The sequence below is a fragment of the Pan paniscus genome, chromosome 19 (assembly GCF_029289425.2).
Source record: "Pan paniscus chromosome 19, NHGRI_mPanPan1-v2.0_pri, whole genome shotgun sequence".
NCBI classification, from domain to species: Eukaryota; Metazoa; Chordata; class Mammalia; order Primates; family Hominidae; genus Pan; species Pan paniscus.
Window position 1 is genome coordinate 81,177,702 of NC_073268.2, and position 19,711 is coordinate 81,197,412.

At 49.0% G+C, this 19,711-nt stretch overlaps 1 protein-coding gene across 2 annotated transcripts in view; it reads left to right on the forward strand.

Moving 5' to 3' along the window:
• The first annotated feature begins 778 nt into the window (after positions 1-778).
• RGS9 (regulator of G protein signaling 9) overlaps positions 779-19,711 on the forward strand; it is a 90,583-nt gene continuing 71,650 nt past the window's right edge. Inside the window, exons 1-2 of one of the 2 annotated variants that reach the window (XM_003812348.4) lie at positions 779-1,015; positions 16,916-17,012. In XM_003812348.4, coding sequence (XP_003812396.1) covers positions 959-1,015; positions 16,916-17,012 — 154 coding nt within the window. In that variant the 5' untranslated portion in view covers positions 779-958. The remainder of the gene's footprint in view (positions 1,016-16,915; positions 17,013-19,711) is intronic. The other variant, XM_008964732.4, reaches the window with a different exon arrangement.

Sequence of the window (19,711 nt, forward strand, 5' to 3'; positions counted from 1 at the left end):
TGTAGCTGCAATGAGCCATGATTACGCCACTGCACTCCAGCCTGGGTGACAGAGCAAGACCCTGTCTCAAAGAAAAAAGTTAAACAACAACAAACCCAAACCAACCAACTAACCGAAACACTAAGAATCAGAGAAGTGAAATATAATTCGCTTCATCCAGACAGCTAGCCCGGTGAGGACTACAACCTTCCCCTCTTCCTTCTTCACTTCTTTGCTCTCTCTTTTCAAACCCACATCTTAGCAATTCCTCTGCTATTGGGTCATTAAATCGCCACCTCTAATTTTTTTTCTAAGCATGTATTGAGGGCCAAGCACTGTGTTACACATCTCCTCATTAAAATGGTATAGCAACCTTTTCTGGTCGATATTATGATCCCATTTTCCAATTTTTACTTTTGAGTGAAGGACATTGATTCTTAGAGATTGTAAGGAACTTGCCCAAGGCTGCCGGCTGGTTAGTGGCAGAGCTGGGATGGGAAAGTCCGTATCTTCCACCGCGCTGTATTAGTGAGGGCTCTTTGTGTCACTTCTGTGCATAACTCCGCCCCAAGTTAAAAGGCTCGCTGCTCTCGACAGGTCCTCCTCCTCCTCCCGCCAGGTCCTCCTCCTCCCGCCAGGTCCTCCTCCTTCTTCTCCTCCTCCCGGGGCCCTGCCCTGCGGGTCTCACCTGCTGCTCCGCGGGGGCCGGATAGCGCCCCCTGGCGGCAGGTGGGCGCCCGTGCAGCGCATGCTAATGAGCCCGCGGCGCCGCTCGCGGATTGGCTGGCGCGGATTCCAGCTGCTTTCCAAGTCAGCGGCGCCTAGTGAGAGTCAGGGGGGCCGGCCCGCGCCCTCCCCGCCCAGCCGCCTCCCCGTTGACGCCCAGGGCTGGGGCGAGCCAGGCTGCCTTTCGAACTTGGGGGGCTTCTCCTCTTGTCTCCCACTGGTGCTCTGGCTGTGAATCCATCCAGGGGCCAGGATGACAATCCGACACCAAGGCCAGCAGTACAGGCCGAGGATGGCATTTCTCCAAAAGGTAACCCTGGCCCCTCACCTGGACCCTGGAAGGAGGGCGGGGGACCGCATCTGCGAAGCGTCCGAGGACAAGAGGGGCAGGAGTGGAGGGCACCCCTTTGGGTCGATTTGTGCTGCTCGATTTTATTAAGTGACTTCTTTGCTGTGTGTGTCGATATTGATGGCTATAATAATTAGGTTTTCGTGTGCCCTGCCTGTAGTGGAGAATCTGAAGCCAGCGCTGATGGTCTGCGGGAGGTGAAAACAACCTGTTACTCGGGAGAGGCAGGTTCAGTTCAGGCTGTGGCAGATTTGAGACAGCCTGCCGATATTGTTGTAAGACGACCAGATGTGACATTGCCATTTTTGCCTTTTTTTTCTGATCCCAAACTGCACTATTTTAAAGTGTGTGTGTGTGTGTGTGTGTACACATAGACCATGAAAACGGGGTGATTTGTAGGATAAAGGGCCACCCCATTTACAATGTCCTGAGAGCCCTCATTTGAGTGTGTCTATCTGTGCATCTCCTGCTGTCTGCGCTGGCGGCAGAAGTCCCAACCTTTTCACTTCCCTTGCGAATGCTTTCCCAGACAAAGTGACCGGGCACAGGGTGTGCACACAGGATGGACATGTGGGAGGTGGAATGCACCTGTGGGGTGATGTGTTTAGGGACAAAGTGGTTCATTTAGTTCTGAGCTTCTGGTGTAATCACTGTCCGATGAGATCTACAGAGGATTAGGTGCCGGGTCACATCTTTGTCCTTCCTCCCACCCGTAGCCACTTTTCACAGCCTAGTGTCCATCTTCTTAGGCTTATCTTGTTGAGTAGAATTAGTTGAATGTTTTGTGACAAGCTGGGCTCTCCCTGAGCCCCTGGAGCTCAGCAAATTGGTATAGTCAGTGACCGCTGTCCTGATTTGCCTAGGACTTTCAATGCTAAAACCTGGACAGTCCTGGGGACCCCGAGACAGTTGGTTGCATTTGGTCCACCTGTTTCAAGATGCTCGTGCTCATCTTCCGGGTAGCAGAGGTGTGGGTATCATCTGTAAAGCAGACAGGCTGAATGTTGTCTCACTCAGAAAGAACCCTGAGAGCCTGTATTGCAGATACCAGTTACTAAAAGCAGAAGAAACTGCCTAAGTCGGCTATCTCAAAGCCACACATCATCTTCCAGGATTTATCCTAGGACTGTCTCCTCCCAGGCAGGACAGCTCTGGCTTGGAGGCTCAGAGGGTAATTGTCGAGAGATAAATTCAGTTTGTTTATTGAATCTCTGGCATTCTTTTCCATCATGACTCTTCTCTGATAGATTCTCCTCTCTTTACCTTGGTCTTCTGACTAGTGTCTTGGTCTCTAGTTTCTCTCCTCCACCCCAGGCTTCCCTCCTCCTCCCCAGCCACCCCTCCTTCACCCCGGCATCCCCTCCTACATCCTAGCCTCCCCTCCTCCACCCCAGCATCCCCTCCTCCACCTCAGCATCCCCTCCTCCACCCCAGCATCCCCTCCTCCACCCCAGCCTCCCCTCTTCCACCCAAACTCTCCCTCCTCCACCCTAGTCTCCCTTCCTCCACCCTAACCTCTCCCTCCTCCATTCCAGCTCCCCTCCTCCACCCCAGCTCTCCCCCCTCCACCCCACCTTTCCCTCCTCCACCCCAGGTCCTCTTCCTCCACCCTGTCTTCCCCTTCCTCTACCCCATCCTCCTCCTCCTCCCCAGCCTTCTCCTCCTCCATCCTAACTTACCTCTCCTCTACCCTAACCTCCCCCTCCTGCATCCCAGCTCCCCCTCTTCCACCCCTGTCTCCCCTCCTCCATGACAGCTTTCCTACACACACTGTTTTTTTTCCCCCAAATCAATGGTGACCTCCTTGACCTGAAACGCTCCACTGGCTTCCCACATTCCCAGCATAAAGTCCAACCTTCCCCTGAGCAGCCTGGTTACCCAGGATTCCGTTGCCACCATCTTCCTGGCTTTGCCTCCTGCCTGCCTTCCACACCTGCCCTCTGGGAAACAACAAAGCAGCCACAGGCACCCCTGGGCTCCTGCCTCAAACACTTCCTTCCTTTTTAGGAACCCGGTGCCCTTTCATGCCTCAGGGTCCGTCTGCTGGGAAAGTCCTTTCTCCCCCTCTCGCTTGCCAAGCTCCACTTCTCTTCCCATGCCCAGCTCAGTCACCCCTCGGCTGTGAAGGCTGGTTCTCCTAATGCCCCTGGGCAGGACAGCTCCCTTCTCTGTGCCCTACAGACCTTGCCACACCTCCAGCATTGCTCTTTCCCTAGACCTTGTGCTGGCAAGGGTCCTGTCTATGTATCCTCTATATCTATGTATGTATTGGTCATGTCACAGAGCTCCTTGGAGCAGCGGACAGAATAAAGGTCTGCAGAACAGGTCTCAAGAGCCCATGCCAGGTGATCCTTAATGAAGAACCAGCTACATTCGATGTTCAGCTTTCTGGAGAAGGGCCTGGAACAAAAAAATGTGGACCTGGGTGCAACTGTCACTCATCACTTGTTCCATGCGTGTGATGAAGTACGCCGTGTCTGTGATGGTGTGGAGGGGTGGGCATTATGTGCATTATCTCATCTATTTCATTAGCTGGAGGTTATGGCCACCATTTTACAGAGAAGAAAGCTGAGGCTCAGAGAGGCTAAGCGGCTTGCCAGTCACGCAGCCCTAGGTGGTGAAACCAAGAAGAAATACAGGAGTGGTCATTGTCTGTCACAAGTTGTGATGCAATGCCCTGAGCTTTCCCATGACGTAGGGCAGAGTGTGGAGGCTGTGGGAAAGCCTGGCTCAGTGTGCTTAGGGACACAGAGCTGAGACCTGAAGGATACATAGGGTTTCCAGGCAGAAAGGGAAAGATGTTTCAGGCAGAGGGAACAGTTTACGCACAGAGGCATGGGAAAGCTAGTGGGTTTGGGGCCATGTTCTGTAATGGATGGATTTTGAAGTGCAAGGGGAGTGGGAAGCTGGAAAGGAAAGGCAGAGGTAGTGGGTGCCTATGGGCCTTCAAGACCTTTGAAACGTTTGGTTTTATCTCGTACGGAGCCACTATAGAAATTGGAATGGGCAAGTGATATGGCAGATTTGCAAATTAAGAAGATCACTGGTGGGCCAGATGCAGTGGCTCATGCCTGTAATCCCAGCAGTTTGGGAGGCCAAGGTAGGTGGATCATCTGAGATCAGGAGTTTGAGACCAGCCTGGCCAACATGGCAAAACCCTCTGACTATTAAAAATATAAAAATTAGCAGGGTGTGGTGGTGGGCACCTGTAATCCCAGCTACTTGGGAGGCTGAGGCAGGAGAATCGCTTGAACCTGGGAGGTGGAGGTTGCAGTAACTGAGTTCCCAAGTTCTTGCCACTACACTACACTCTAGCCTGTGTGACAGAGAGAGACTCTGTCTAAAAAAAAAAAGGACCACTGGTGTGAGCCAGAGGAATGGGTGGGATGCCTTCTCCCTGAACTAAGAGAGTTTACTCAGGATCCTCCTGTGCCCCTGCAGCTCCAACCTCTTGAGAAATGACAGCTGTCATGGGGCCATGGAGAGCCATACTGGTCAGAAAGGACTGTGTGCGATTCCCGAGGTTCTCACACCCATGCCTCCATCTCAGTCTCAATGCAGCTGTGGGTCGGGATGCCCGCCAGCCATGCTGCTTCCCACCTCTGATGCCTGGGCTCGTTTCAGATGTGGTAGAAAGAGGCAGAAGGCCCATCTGTTCTTGGCTTTGCTGGGGAATTAGCTGATGGCACACAGTGGACAGATGAACACAGGTGGGTGGCCTCCTGTGGTTCCAGCACCCATGGACTCTTGTTCTGGGGATGGCCCATTCCCCTCTGCAATTACCAGATCACCATCCCAGCCAGTACCACCACTGCCCTTGGGATTCACCATGGGATGGACTTTCTTGGAGAAGCCTTCTGGTGACAGCTTTGTTTTCCTGTGTGGCTTCTGGCATCTCTTTTTGCCTGAGAAAGGAATGCAGAAGCAGAAATATTGAGGATATCCAGGCCGAGTTTGGTATCTCTTGCTTGTAACATTCTTTCATTCAATACAGACACATAATTGGGCACTTATGGGCTAGATGCTGTGCCAGGTGCTGGGAGCACCAAGGAGCTTAGAGTCTAGTGGAGAAAGACAGATGTATAAACAAGGAGACAAGAAGTGTTCCATAGGCTGTGGCAGACATTGTTTGAGGATACATGTGACACCAAGCAGGGAGTGGTCAGTTCTACCTGGGGTCAGGGGGGATCAGGACAGATTTTACAAGGGGGCTTGCAATGGAGTCGAATTATAAAAAGTCAGTAGTTTTTGGCCAGGAGGTTGAGGAAATGAGTGACATTTTAGGCAATACAAAACAGGGACATGTAAAGTAGCATGGTGGTTTGGGAGATTGCCTACGGGTTGGGAGAGCTGGCCCCAAGTGTACAGGAAGTGAGTTTGGCGTTGATGGAGGAGAAGCCTGGTAGGTAAGAAAGGCCCAGATCTGCTGGGTTCGGTGCCACATGTCTGTAATCCCAGTACTTTGGGAGGCTGAGGTGGACGGATCACTAGGTCAGGAGTTCAAGACCAGCCTGGCTAACATGGTGAAACCAAAAATACACAAATTAGCCAGGCATGCTGGCATGCGCCTGTAATCCTAGCTACTTGGGAGGCTGAGGCAGGAGAATCGCTTGAACCCAGGAGGCGGAGGCTGCAGTGAGCCGAGATCATGCGACCGCAGTCCAGCCTGGGTGACAGAGCAAGACTCAGTCTCAAAAAAACCCCAAAAACCAAAAACCAAAAACAAACAAACAAAAAGAAAAGCCCAGAACTGGAGGGCTTCCTAGGTCATGCTACAGAGTTTGATGACTTCTGTGTTTAATGAGAAGCTGTTTGACGTTTTAAAATCAGGGATGAATAAGATGAGTTGGTTTATATGCTAGAAAGATGATTCTGGTGAGAGGGAATGAGTAATTCTCAACCTGGGCTGCACTTTAAAAAACATTAATATCAACTCACTCTACTTTGAGTTTCTGATTTACTTGGCCTGGAAGTGAGGCTTAAGCCTTGGTCTTTTTATGCCACTGTTTTTCTCCCTTCCTTTCTTTTTTTTTTTTTTTTTTTGTTTGTTTTTGAGACAGAGTCTGTCTTTGTTGCTCAGGCTGGAGTACAGTGGCGAGATCTCGGCTTACTGTAATCTCTGCCTCCCGGGTTCAAGTGATTCTCCTGCCTCAGCCTCCCAAGTAGCTGGGAATACTGGGACCTGCTACCATGCCTGGCTAATTTTTGTGTTTTTAGTAGAGACGGGGTTTCACCATGTTGGTCAGGCTGGTCTCAAACTCCTGACCTCAGGTGACCCACCTGCCCTGCCTCCTAAAGTGCTGGGATTGCAGGTGTAAACCACAAAGCCTGGCCTGGTTTTCTTTTCGTTTCTTTCTTTCTTTTTTTTTTTTTTTTTTTTAACAATTTCTTTTTTTAGAGATGGGTTTTCACTATATTGCCCAGGCTGGACTCAAACTCCTGGGCTCAAGGGAACCTCTCACCTTGGCTTCCTGAGTAATTTCATTTACAGGTGCCTGCCATCATGCCAGGCTTAACCATTGCTCTTTTTGAAAAGTTTTCCAGGTGGTTTGAATGTGCAGTCAGGATGAGAGCCCCCGGGGACATTTGGCAATGTCTAAATACATTTTAGGTTGTCAAAACTGGGGGTGCTCCTGGCATCTAGTAGGTGGAGGACATGAATGCTGCTAAACATCCTGCAACACACAGGACAGCCGCTCTCACCAACCCCCAAAGAATGATCCAGCTCCAAGCGTCGATGGGGCCACGGTTGAGAGCCCTGGGCTAAGGAGCACCCCGGAGGCTGGAGACAGATGCCAGCTCAAAGGCAGAACCTGATAGTCCAGGAAGCGGGTTAGAAGATGTTCCACGGAGGCAGGATTGAGTGGGCAGAGAAGAGATGTGTTGAAAACAAAAGCAGTCAGACTGAGCAACATATCAAGACCCATCTCTACAAGAAAATTTAAAAATTAGCTGGGGGCCAGGAGTGGTGGCTCATGCCTTTATCCCAGCACTTTGGGAGGCCAAGGTGGGTGGATCACTTGAGCCCAGGTGTTCGAGACTAGCCTGGGCAACATGGTGAAACCCTGTGTCTACCAAAAATACACACACACACACACAAATGAGCTGGGCATGCTGGCAGGCACCTCTAGTCCCAGCTACTAGGGAGGCTGAGGTGTGAGAATCACTTGAACCCAGGAGGCAGAGGTTGCAGCGAGCCGGGATTGTGCCACTGCACTCCAGCCTGGGCGACAGAGCCAGACTCTGTCTCAAAAAAAAAAAAAAAAAAAAAATTAGCTGGGCAGGGTGGCACATGCCTGTAGTCTTAGCTATGGGATGCTAAAGTGGGAGGATCACTTATGCCCAGAAGTTTGGGGCCACAGTGAGCTCTGATCGTGCCACTGCACTCCAGCCTGAAAAAAAAAAAAAGGAAACAAAAGCAGATTCAACAAAAGTTGGCCACATCTTGGCTGGGGTCACCTGGAACGATTCCCAGGCTTTTGAATCGGTGGGAAGAGCAGATTTTGGAGAAAGACTACCGAGCACTGGTTAGGGCGTGGTGCCTCATGAGTGTCTGAGCGTCTGGGAGACATCGGGTGGGACAGCGGGAGGGCGGCTGGACTGTGTGGCCAGGCCTATTAGCAGGAGTGCATCCTCCTCTGTTAGAAAAACAACTCTGCGGTTCTGGGTCACTTTTCCCATCTTTGTATAGAAAAGTACCGATTATTATTGTTCCCCCGGGTGCCTTCTCCAGCTTAAAGGAAAATTCCAGCCCCAGAGATCTTCCGCAGTGAGTGACAGCTCCTTAATGTGAGGAGCAGCGTGGGCGTGGTGGGTGGGATGTCAGAGCCATCAAAGCCCTCATTTCTGATCCCTCTGTGATGTCGGGGTTCCCTGGCACGCCCACTGTCATGCCTCAGCACGTTGGCATCTGAGAGAGGAAAGGTGCAGCTGACACCCTGACCCCCTTCTCCCCGACACGGGGTCAGACAGGGTCCCGCGGTGGCCTGGTTGTGCAGCACTGACATGTTGCCTGGGAACGAAGCGGGGCTGATGCTTTGTCTTGGGAGGAGCTGGGAAGCAGAGTCTGTTTGGGAGTGAGAGTGTTGGCCTTTGAGGGTGAGCATGCCCCCAAGGACACAAGGAGGAGAGTGCAAGGTCTGCCGAAGTTTGCAGCAGAATAGCAAGGGCATCTCACTCCCTGGAGAACTTGGGAAACAGTTCAGATTCTCTCCCCTCTGTGCAGGGGAAGGGATGTTTCTGATTGAATATAGGACACAGAGTCTGTATGAGTTTGTAGGGCTGTCGTCACAAAGATCCATAGACTGAGTGGCTTAAGCAACAGAAACTTCTTTGCTGACAGTTCTGGAGGCTGGAAGTCTGAGTTCAAAGTGTGGCACGGTTGGCTTCTCCTGAAGCTTCTCACCTTGGCTCGCAGATGGCCGTCTTCTCTCTGTTCTCACATCATCTTCCCTCTGTGTCTATCTGTGTCCTAATCTGTTCTCATAAAGACACTGGTCATAGGGGATTAGGGTCCACTCCATGACCTCATTTCACCTCTTTATTTTATTTTTTTATTTTTATTGAGAATGAGTCTCACTCTGTTGCCCAGGCTGGAGTGCAATGGTGAGATCTTGGCTCACTACAACCTCCGCCGCCCGGGTTCAAGCGATTCTTCTGCCTCAGCCTCTAGAGTAGCTGGGACTACAGGTGCCCGCCACCATGCCTGGCTAATTTTTTTGTATTTTTAGTAGAGATGGGGTTTCACCTTATTGGCCAGGCTGGTCTCAAACTCCTGACCTCATGATCCACCGGCCTTGGTTTCCCAAAGTGCTGGGATTACAGGCATGAGCCATTGTGCCCAGCCTTATTTTTACTTTTTTGAGACTGAGTCTCACTCTGTTGACCAGGCTGGCGTGCAGTGGCTTGATATCGTCTCAGTGCAACCTCTGCCTCCCGGGTTCAAGCGATTCTCCTGCCTCAGCTCCTGAGTAGTTGGGATTGTAGCCTGCCACCACTCCTGGCTATTTTTTTTTTTTTTTTTGTATTTTTAATAGAGATGAGGTTTGCCATGTTGGCCAGGCTGGTCTCGAACTCCTGACCTTGAGTGATCTGCCCATCTCAGCCTCCCAAATTGCTGGGATTACAGGTGTGAGCCAGTGCACCTGGCCTCATTTCACCTCTTTAAAGACCTTATCTTCAAAAGCAGTCACAGTCTGAGGTACTGGGGTTAGGACTTCAATGTACGAATTTGTAGGGGGACGCAGTTCAGCCCATAGAGCTAGAGTTCTGTGGTTTCCTGGGGAGACTGAGGAGATGCCTCAGAGGAATTTGTACGGGGAAAGGTCTGAGGAAAAAGGATCGGGATCCCAATGGGCCGAACTCCCTCAAAATGTTCCTGAGGTCCACGTGACGTTCCCTCCTCCCACCCAGCCCTTCTTTCTGTGAAGGGTGACACACCTGCTAGAAAGAAATCTGACTCCCCTCATTGTGTTTTTAAAATAACTCTCATTATTCCTCCTCTGAAGGTTATTTTCAAACTCTTTATAACTCGATTTTTTTTAAATGCAAAGACAAGGAATCAAATCTGCCAACTTTCTATCGGAGAAACTCGGGTTTCTAACTTTTAAAGTGGGATTATATGTCTTCTCCAATATATGGGCTCCCTGCTTTTATAACATGCTGCTGTTACATCTAATAAAAACCATTTTGAATGAAGGCAGCCTTTCATCCGGCAGCTAATGTGGGAAAAAGGAGTCTTGGGCCCTCATATTAGAAAATCTTGGCCGGGCATGGTGGCTCACGCCTGTAATCCCAGCACTTTGGGAGGCCGAGGTGGGCGGATCACGAGGTCAAGAGATCGAGACCATCCTGGCAAACATGGTGAAACCCTGTCTCTACTAAAAATACAAAAATTAGCTGGGTTTGGTGGCGCGCGCCTGTAGTCCCAGCTACTTGGGAGGCTGAGGCAGGAGAATCGCTTGAACCTGGGAGGCGGAGGTTGCAATGAGCCAAGATCCGCCACTGCACTCCAGCTTGGCGACAGAGCAAGACTGTCTCAAAAAAAAAAAAAAAAAGAAAATCTTGGCTGGGCGCGGTGGCTCATGCCTGTAATCCCAGCACTTTGGGAGGCTGAGGCGGGCAGATCACTTGAGGTCAGGAGTTTGAGACCAGCCTGGACAACATGGTGAAACCTCATCTCTACTAAAATACAAAAAATTAGCGTAGTGGTGTGCGCCTGTAGTCCCAGCTTCTCGGGAGGCTGAGGCACAAGAACCGCTTGAGCCCAGGAGGTAGAGGTTACAGTGAGCCAAGATCATGCCACTACACTCCAGCTTGGGCTACAGAGTAAGACTCTGTCTCAAAAACAAACAAACAAGAAAATCAGGCACTTCTTGGGTACCATGGAGACCTGAGGTCACAGTTAGTGGAGAACTCCAGAAGGAGTCACTCCTGCAGCCTGTTGGCTCCTCAGTTCCCTGGGCCACCCCCAGGAGCAGCAGCTGTACCTCCCAGTGCCCCGCAAACACCCTCCTGGGGTTGTCTCTTTGCTCCCCTCATTGCTGCTGGACCTACAGCTGACCCAGCGACCTCAGATGCTGCCAAGTCCTGTCACTGCAGATGGCCAAGGACTATGGCTCTGAATCAAGCCAAAATAAGTATTTTCTGTTCCAAAACAATTCTGTGAGCCGAGAATGTGTCCGTGCAGAGGAAGCTGACAGTCAGTCTTGCACTGGGAGTCCCTGGAGCTGCCTGGGTCTGCACGCTGGCTGGCTCTGTGCTCAGAGTGGCCTCAGCTGTGTACCTGCCCTTGGCCCATTTCTCGAAATCATGGTTCAGCTGCAAATGCTGGTTTAGCAATAAAGATTGAAATAGGGAATCTCACCCCTCAGCATCAAGTTAGGTCATGGTCCCACGCTCCTTGGGAAGGTGGGAGCTTCCCAGCTTCAGGCTGCCTGAGTGACAGGTGGCAGGTAGCATTTTTCCACTTCAGGACTCCCTTGAATGACCCGTCACCTTGAATGCACCTGGATCATTCTCTCTCTCTTTTAAAAACTTTTTTTTTTTTTTTTTTTTGAGACAGAGTCTCACTCTGTTACCCAGGCTGGAGTGCGGTGGCATGATCTCAGCTCACTGCAACCTCCACCTCCTGGGTTCAAGTGATTCTCCTGCCTCAGCCTCCTGAGTAGCTGGGATTACAAGCATGCGCCATCACACCCAGCTAATTTTTGTATTTTTTGTAGAGACGGGGTTTCACCATGTTGGCCAGGCTGGTGTCGAATTCCTGCCCTCAAATGATCTGTCTGCCTTACCCTCCCAAAGTGCAGGGATTACAGGCATGAGCCATTGTGCCCCGCCTCTCTTTAAAAAATTTTTATTTTATTGCGGTAAGAACATCTCACATGAGATCTACCCTTTCAAAACTTTAAGTGCACAATACAATATTGTTGATGAGGTACAATGTTGTACAGCAGATGTCTAGAATGTATTCATCTCATTTAACTAAAAGTTCTTTATGTCTGTTGAGTAGCAACTCCCCATTTTCCCTTCTCCCTAACCCCTGGCAACCACCATTCTGATATTTGATCTATGAATTTGTCTATTCTAGGTACTTCATGTAAGTGGAATCGTGTGGTATTTGTCCTTCTGTGACTGGCCTATTTCACTTAGCATAATTAGCCCTAGGTTCATCCATTTGCTTGCATATTGCAGAATTTCCTTCTTTTCGAAAGCCAAACAATGTTCTTTTGTATGCATAGAACACATTTTCTTTGTTCATCTGACAGTGGACACTTAGGTTATTTCCACATTTTGGCTAACGTGTATAGTGCTGCAGTGAACATGGGAGTGCAGGTATCTTTTCCAGAGCCTGATTTCAATTCTTTTGGATACATACCCAGAAGTGGTATTGTTGGATGCTGTGGTAGTTCTATTTTTAATTTTTCTGATGAACCTCCATACTGTTTTCCACAGCAGCTGCACCATTTTACATTTCTACCAACAGTGCACAGGGTTCCAGTTTCAATCTCTTTCCTTTTCTGAATTAAGAAACCTGAGTCCTTCTTATACCACCCCTCCCTTAGAGTGCAGCCTGGTCCTCACCATCTAGGGAGATTCTGTTGGCCCTCTCTGCACTTTTTTTGGGATCATCTCAGCCAGTTTGCAGTTGCTATTTTTTTTGTGGGTAGGTGTGGGGAGGAGGACAAGGGCTCCCTGTGTTGCCCAGGCTGGTTTCGAACTCCTGGGCTCAAGTGATCTTCCTGCCTCAGCCTTCCAGGTAGCTGGGATTACAGGCATGAGCTACCATGTCTGACTTGCAATTGCTATTTCATAAATACTTTGTGCACAGAATGATATGAAATGCTTTGTATGCTTAATCTCATTTAGTCTTCACAATATCCCTACGATGATTGGTTTTGGTGTTTTTTTTTTGTTTTTGAGGCAAGGTCTCTCTCTTGCACAGACTGGAGTGCAGTGATGTGATCTCGGCTCATTGCAACCTCTGCCTCCCAGGTTCAAGCGATTTTCCTGCCTCAGCCTCGTGAGTAGCTGGGATTGTAGGCGCCTGCCACCATGCCCGGCTAGTTTTTTTTTTTTTTTTGGTATGTTTAATAGAAACGAGGTTTTGCCATGTTGGCCAGGCTGGTCTCGAACTCCTGACCTCAAGTGATCCACTCGCCTTGGCCTCCTAAAATGCTGAGATTACAGGCATGAGCCATCGCACTGGGCCTGATACTATTGCAAGCTCTATTTTACAGATAAATGAGTCCTAGTGAAATTTAGCAATTTACCAAAAACCTCTAGCTTCTAAATTGGAGCAGAGATGCGAACTGAACTTTCTCTGCATTCAGACTCCTAGCTTTCATATTAGTTAACTTTTCATTTTCATGTAACTGTCTGCTCAACTTTCGGAAGACTGGGTGTGTATCTTTTACCTTGTATCCTTGCAGTGCAGGGTTCTTAATACATGCTCAATAAATACCTATACTTATTTGGTTTGTTGACCTGGGTTTCTATTCCTGGGCACCTAAACACAACCCTGCATGCAAAGTTTCAAAATGTATTAGTATGAATGCTACTAATATTAATAATTCTAACCATAATAGTGAACATATGTCTCTCCTGATAAAGCATATATCTTCATGCATACATAACATATATCTCTCCTTATAGAGCATTTTACATAATTAAATTCTAAGGGATTATAAAGTCACAAATTAATTAAATTCTAAGAGATTATAGAATTCTTTAGTAGTCCACATCATGGTCCCCATTTTATGGAGAGAAAGGAGATTCAGAGAGGTTAAGTGAGTTGCCCAAGATCCTACAGTTAATAGAGAAAGAAAATCCCATGGAGACTGAGTGATTTTTCTTTGGACTGCAAGCAAGCACCTTCAGATCATAAAAGGATTTTGTAAATTGTAATGAGCCAGACAGTGTTGGGAGATGTTGTTTAATTCAATGCCAGAAGACTAATGATGGTGTAAGCAAGGTGGCTAAATGGAGGGGAAGCAGGTAAATGGATGAGATGTTTTACTTTGGGTAATGGCGGGAATGTGGACAGACTGGGTGTGAGAGCAGCCATCCACGTTGATGTCCAGCTGCACGCAGCAGCCCAGACCTCAGGAGAGAGCCCTGGGCCAGGTGAAGGCAGGAAAGGGCTTTGTTTCCCGCTGCTGGTTCATGTTCTGTGCTTCTGCTTCTGTGGCCCTTCCACCTAGAACACCCTCACCCATGCTCCTTTTCTCTTTCTGCTTCCTACTCCTTGCTAATCTTTGTAAAATTCAACCTAGGAGGCTGGGTGCAGTGGCTTATGCCTGTAATCCCAGCACTTTGGGAGGCCGAAGCGGGTGGATCATTTGAGGTCAGGAGTTCGAGACCAGCCTGGCCAACATGGTAAAACCCTGTTTCTACTAAAAATACAAAAATTAGCTGGGTGTGGTGGCGGACACCTGTAATCCCAGCTACTTGGGAGGCTGAGGCAAGAGAATCATTTGAACTCGGGAGGCGGAGATTGCAGTGAGCTGAGATCACGCCACTGCACTCCAGCCTGAGCAACAGAGAGAAACTCAGTCTAAAAAAATAAAAATAAAAATAAACCTAGGAGGAGTCCTTCTCTCCTGCCCAGCTCTAGGCACTGCTGTGTTCACATGACACCATAGACTCACCCTTGTCATTGCACGTTCTGCATTGTCCTAGAATATCCTTGCACTGGTCAGTTAGATCTTTGGGCTCAGGGACCACAGCTTCTCTCTTGTTTCCCGGAGTTGATCATGACTGTGCCTGGATGTCGAATGACCAGCTGACCATTGGCAAGCACATCTGGGGCAGGGGGAGTGGACAGCTTTCCCGTTAGTGGGGGTTTTTCCAGGGGAACATGAAGTTTGAAACCTCTGCACGTGAAGCTTTGTCAAGATCAGTAGCAAACAACGAATAACAAGAGAAACACCTGGGTTTTCTCTAGTCATCTTTGTTAACTAGTGTCAAACATCCAGTTTGTTTTAAAAAAAAATCCTTCACGCCAGGTGTGGTGGCTCACGCCTATAATGCCAGCACTTTGGGAGGCTGAGGCAGGTGGATCACTTGAGGTCAGGGGTTCGAGACCAGCCTGGCCAACATGGCAAAACCCCGTCTCTACTAAAAATACAAAAATTGACTGAGCATGGTGTCATGTGTCTGTAATCCCAGCTACTCGGGAGGCCGAGGTAGGACAATTGCTTGAGCCCAGGAAGTGGCGGTTGCAGTGAGCCAAGATCGTGCCACTGCATTCCAGCCTGGGCGACAGAGGGAGACCTGTCTCAAAAAAAAAAAAAAAAAAAAGTCCTTCAGCTGATATTATTTCCATTTGATTTTTTCAAGTGGGAAATAATTTTTAATAATAAAAATGAAAAAAACAACTCTAAAGATAGTCAGGGCTGTCCCTGTGGCTGCCTTCCTGCAGTGCAGGCTTCCTTGGACAGTTTGTTGATTCTCTTTAGCTTCAACTCTCCCTGACATTCATGGCTCTAATTCATATCTCTGACCCTGTCTCTTCTGAACCTGGGGCAGTCATTTCCAATCACCTCCCAGACATTGTGGGAATCTCAGCAGCCCCTTACAGTCGACCTTCCAAGGCAGATACCTTTGCTTCCAGAAGTGGCTTCTTCTTTGCATTTTCTAGTTTGGTAACTGGTAACTCTGGTCGTATAAGTTATAAACATTGGCATTATTCTGTGTCACCCTTAGTGAACCTTTCAATCACTTGCAAATGCAGTTTATTTTCGCTCTTCTAGGGCTCTGAAAGTCATGCCTCCTTACCATCTTCCTGGCCACTGCCTCATTTATTTATTGATTCACACATCACTTGCTTACTGGGTACTATCTATGTGGCAGGCATGCTTCCTGACACTTGACATCCAGCAGCAAACAACAACAGAAAAAGACCCCCAGGAAGAGCTTGCTTTCCAGGAGCTAGGGGAGATGCACCATCAACAATGTATTAACTAGGTCAATTATTTTGTATGTTTGAAGACCACACATGCTCTTGAGAAACGGAGCAGGGCGTCAGGAGTGCCACGTGTGGAGTTCAGGGTTGCAGCTTTAGGAATGGTCAGGGTGGGCCTCCTGAGACCATCAGAAGGGGAAGAAGGTGAGGAGGGAGCCAAGTTGGTCTCTTGCGAAGACTGGCCCAGGTAGAGGGAACAGCCAGAACATGGGACCCGCCCAAGGCTGGCTGGGAGTGTCCTTGGTATGGCTGGGGGAAGGAAGGTGGCCAGTGTGGCTGGATCAGAGGGAGCCGGTGGGGAGTGGGTAAGAAAGAAGTCAGAGAGGAAGGAGGTCCCGAACATGTGGACCAGTAGGGGAACTTTATCATTTACTTGGAGTCAAGTGGCCCTTGCAGTGGAACAGCCAAGCAGAAGAGTGACATATTCTAAAATAATGGAAAGCCCATCTGGCTGCTCTGCTGAGAATACAAAGAGTGGGAGTGTTAAGGGTTGAAGCGCTGTCATTTCTTTTCTTTTTTTAAAAGAGACAGGGTCTCGCTCTGTCACCCAGGCTGAGTGCAGTGGTGCGATCATAGCTCACTGTAGCCTGGAACTCCTGGGCTCAAGTGATCCTCCTGCCTCAGCCTCCCAAGCAGCTGGGAACTACAGGCATGTACCACCACGCCCAGATAATTTTTAAGTTTTTCGTAGAGGCAGGGTCTCACTATGTTGCCCAGGCAGGTCAGAAACTCCTGGGTTTAAGCGATCCTCCCGCCTCTGCCTCCCAGATTTTGGGATTACAGGCGTGAGCCACTGTGCCTGGTCACTGTCGTTTCTCACCTGGGCTGTACGTAATAGCTTTGAATAGGTCACTGCACTTTTTTCTACCTCTGCAAACTTCTTCACACTTCAGTGTTCTTCTCTCTGTCATGGGCCAAATTTCCAGAACGCTCTCTAGGAACAGTCACTGGAATAAAATCCACACTGCAGGGGTGGCTTTGAGGTCCATGTGGTCTGGCCTCCACTGGCTTTTCCAGCTGCAACTCCTGCTGTTTTCTGTTCCACTAACCCTGGGAGCTGTCATCCTTCCATGCCTTTGCCCATGGTGTTCTATCACTTTCTGTTCAGCAAAATCCTTTCTTGTTAAGCTCCATCTTTCCTTAAAAGCCACCCCAGAATCTCCCAGTCAGGATGAATCTGCGAGTCTTCACATGCAGGGATGGGATCTGTGTCTGTGGAGCACACCTTAGTCTTGGTTGCATTAGAGTCACTCAGTGCCCACCTGGCTCCTGTACCAGATGGGGAACCCCTGTGTCCACCTTTGCATTTTGAGGTCCCTCTCAGTGCAGTGGAAATTGCCCTGCACAACTTTCAAAATTGTTCTCGTCAGTCGGCTTTTTCCTGTTCTGTCTTGCAGATTGAAGCGCTCGTGAAGGACATGCAGAACCCAGAGACAGGGGTCCGAATGCAGAACCAGAGGGTCCTGGTCACCAGCGTTCCTCATGCCATGACAGGTGATGCAGCTTGCACTTTAGTCTTGGCCTGGAATAGACCCCACAGGCCCAATACGGCCCACCTCCTGTGTTTGTAAAAAAACTTTATTTTTGGCCAGGTGCAGTGGCTCACGCCTGTAATCCCAGCACTTTGGGAGGCCGAGGCGGGTGGATCACAAGGTCAGGAGATCAAGACCATCCTGGCTAACACGGTGAAACCTTGTCGCTATTAAAATACAAAAAATTAGCTGGGCGTGGTGGCAGGTGCCTGTAGTCCCAGCTACTCGGGAGGATGAGGCAGGAGAATGGCCTGAACCTGGGAGGCAGAGCTTTCAGTGAGCAGAGATTGCGCCATTGCACTCCAGCCTGGGCGACTGAGCGAGACTCCGTCTCAAGCAAAACAAAACAAAACAAAACAAAGCTTTATTTCTAAATAAAGTTTTATTGGAACATATCCATGTTCACTCATTTATGTATTGTCTATGGCTGCTGTTACACTACAATGGCAGAGTTAAAATATATAGTTGTGGCCAGGCACAGTGGCTCACACCTACAATCCCAGCACTTTGGGAGGCCAAGGCAGGTGGATCACCTGAGGTCAGGAGTTCGAGACCGGCCTGACCAACATGGTGAAACCCCGTCTCTTCTAAAAATACAAAAATTAGCCAGGCATGGTGATGCATGCCTGTAATCCCAGCTACTCGGGAGGCTGAGGCATGAGAATCGCTTGAACCCGGGAGGCGGAGGTTGCAGTGAGCCAAGATCGCACCACTGCACTCCAGCCTGGGTGACAGAATAAGACTCCCACAAAGCTGAAATGTTTATTTACTATCTAGCGCTCTACAGAGTACATTTACTGACTCCTGGACTAAAGTCTTCCTCTGAGGAAGGGGTCAGGAGGGAGAAAAGGACTCAACAGGTCATTTCTTGAAGCCATTCCTCCCAGAAGTTCATTTTAGAAACCTTCACTGTCATTTTTTGTTTTGTTGTTTTGTTTGCTTTGTTTTAATGAAACCAAGTAGCAGAAAAAAAAATACTATTTAGCAGAAAAAAGTTGGCCTTTGTTTTGCTCCACCTTTTACCTTCTAATTCATTTCAGGCCCTTCTCAACTGCCCTGTGGGGGTGGTGCCACTGTCTCCTCTCTGTGTGTGGTGGGGGTGAGGTGCCTGCAGAGCATCATTTGGGGATATTGGCAAGAAGGGCTGGACGCCAATATTAAGAGAGCATTTTGGTTAATGTGTTACCTGTTTTCTGATCTTGATTTTGCAGTAAAGACAATGTTTCATACTTGGGCGTATTGCCTGCAGAAGCAGACAGCTTCTCATGGCCCAAGCCCGGGCCTCACCACGGCTGTGCTCAACCTGAGGCCTCCCTCTCTACGCCACCCCTGACCTGACTATTTATTTTTCACTCAAGGTGCCCTAGTCTTTGCAGAGACAAGCTGGCTCACAGCTTCCCCTTTCCCTTTCTGACTGCTTAGAAGAAAGGATGCCCCCACCAGCAATGTGTCACTCAGGTTTCCTTGCATGCAAGCAACAGAAGACCCACTGTTTTGTTGGAGCAAAAGGGGAAGTAATTGAAATGCTATAGAGCAGCTCATGAAGGAAAAGGAAACACTGACAAGCCAGACTTTGGAAAGGCCAAGAACCAGAGTAGCTCTGGGCACCCAAAGAGTGGAAACAGGGGGCAGACTTTTCAGGGTGCCTTTGTGTCCCCCATCACCTCAGATGCAGCTGGGGCAATTCTTCCTGAAGGCATCCCTGACCCCGTCCCCCTCCCTGCCTTTGACTGTCATGAATTTTGGCCTGAATTCTCTACTGGACTGGGGCCCTTTAAGGGAAAGTATCTTGTCTTGCTCATCTGGGTAATCCCAATGCTTAGCAGAGCTGTGTTTGTAACAGATGGTTAGTAAAAGTTTATTGAATGCATGAGTCACTTCTTGTCTGTCATTGTGCGGAGAGTGAAGGATTAAATCCTTCAGGTGTCTTTTCTAGCTGTAGCCCTGGTCTCAGTTTACTTTCTCCATTGTTTTTGTTTGTTTGTTTTGTTTTGTTTGTTTGTTTTGAGACAGGGTCTCATGCTGTCTCCCAGGCTGGAGTGCAGTCATGCAATTATGGCTCACTGCAGCCTTGACCTCCTGGGCGCAAGTGATCCTCCTGCCTCGGTTTTCCAAAGTGCTGGGATTACCAGCTTGAGACTCCACAGCTGGCCAGTTTTCTCATTTTGAATGCAAGAATGGCAATCCCTCCCTAAGGGAACGAGTGCAGGAAGGAAGCGAGAGAGTGCTGTGCAGGTGCTGAGTATGCGGCGGGTGCTGGATGGTGGTGGTAGCTAGTGCTTTCCCACTCATTGTCTGTTAACACTCACAATAAAGTTAGGGGTAGATATGACTGCCCACTTTTTGCACATGGGGTTATGGAGACCAAAGAGTTTCAGCAACTTGCCTTCATGTCCTTAAGCTCATTTCATTAGTGAGCTTGAATTTCAGCCCAGCAATGTGACTCCAGAGTCCATATATATATTTTATTTTTACTTTTATTTATTTTTTTGAGACAGGGTCTTGCTCTGTTGCTCAGGCTGGAGTGCAGTGGCACTATCTTGGCTCATTGCAGCTTCTGCCTCCTGGGTTCAAGCGATTCTCATGCCTCAGCTCCGGAGTAGCTAGGATTACAGGCACCCACCACCACATCCAACTAATTTTTGTATTTTTAGTAGAGAT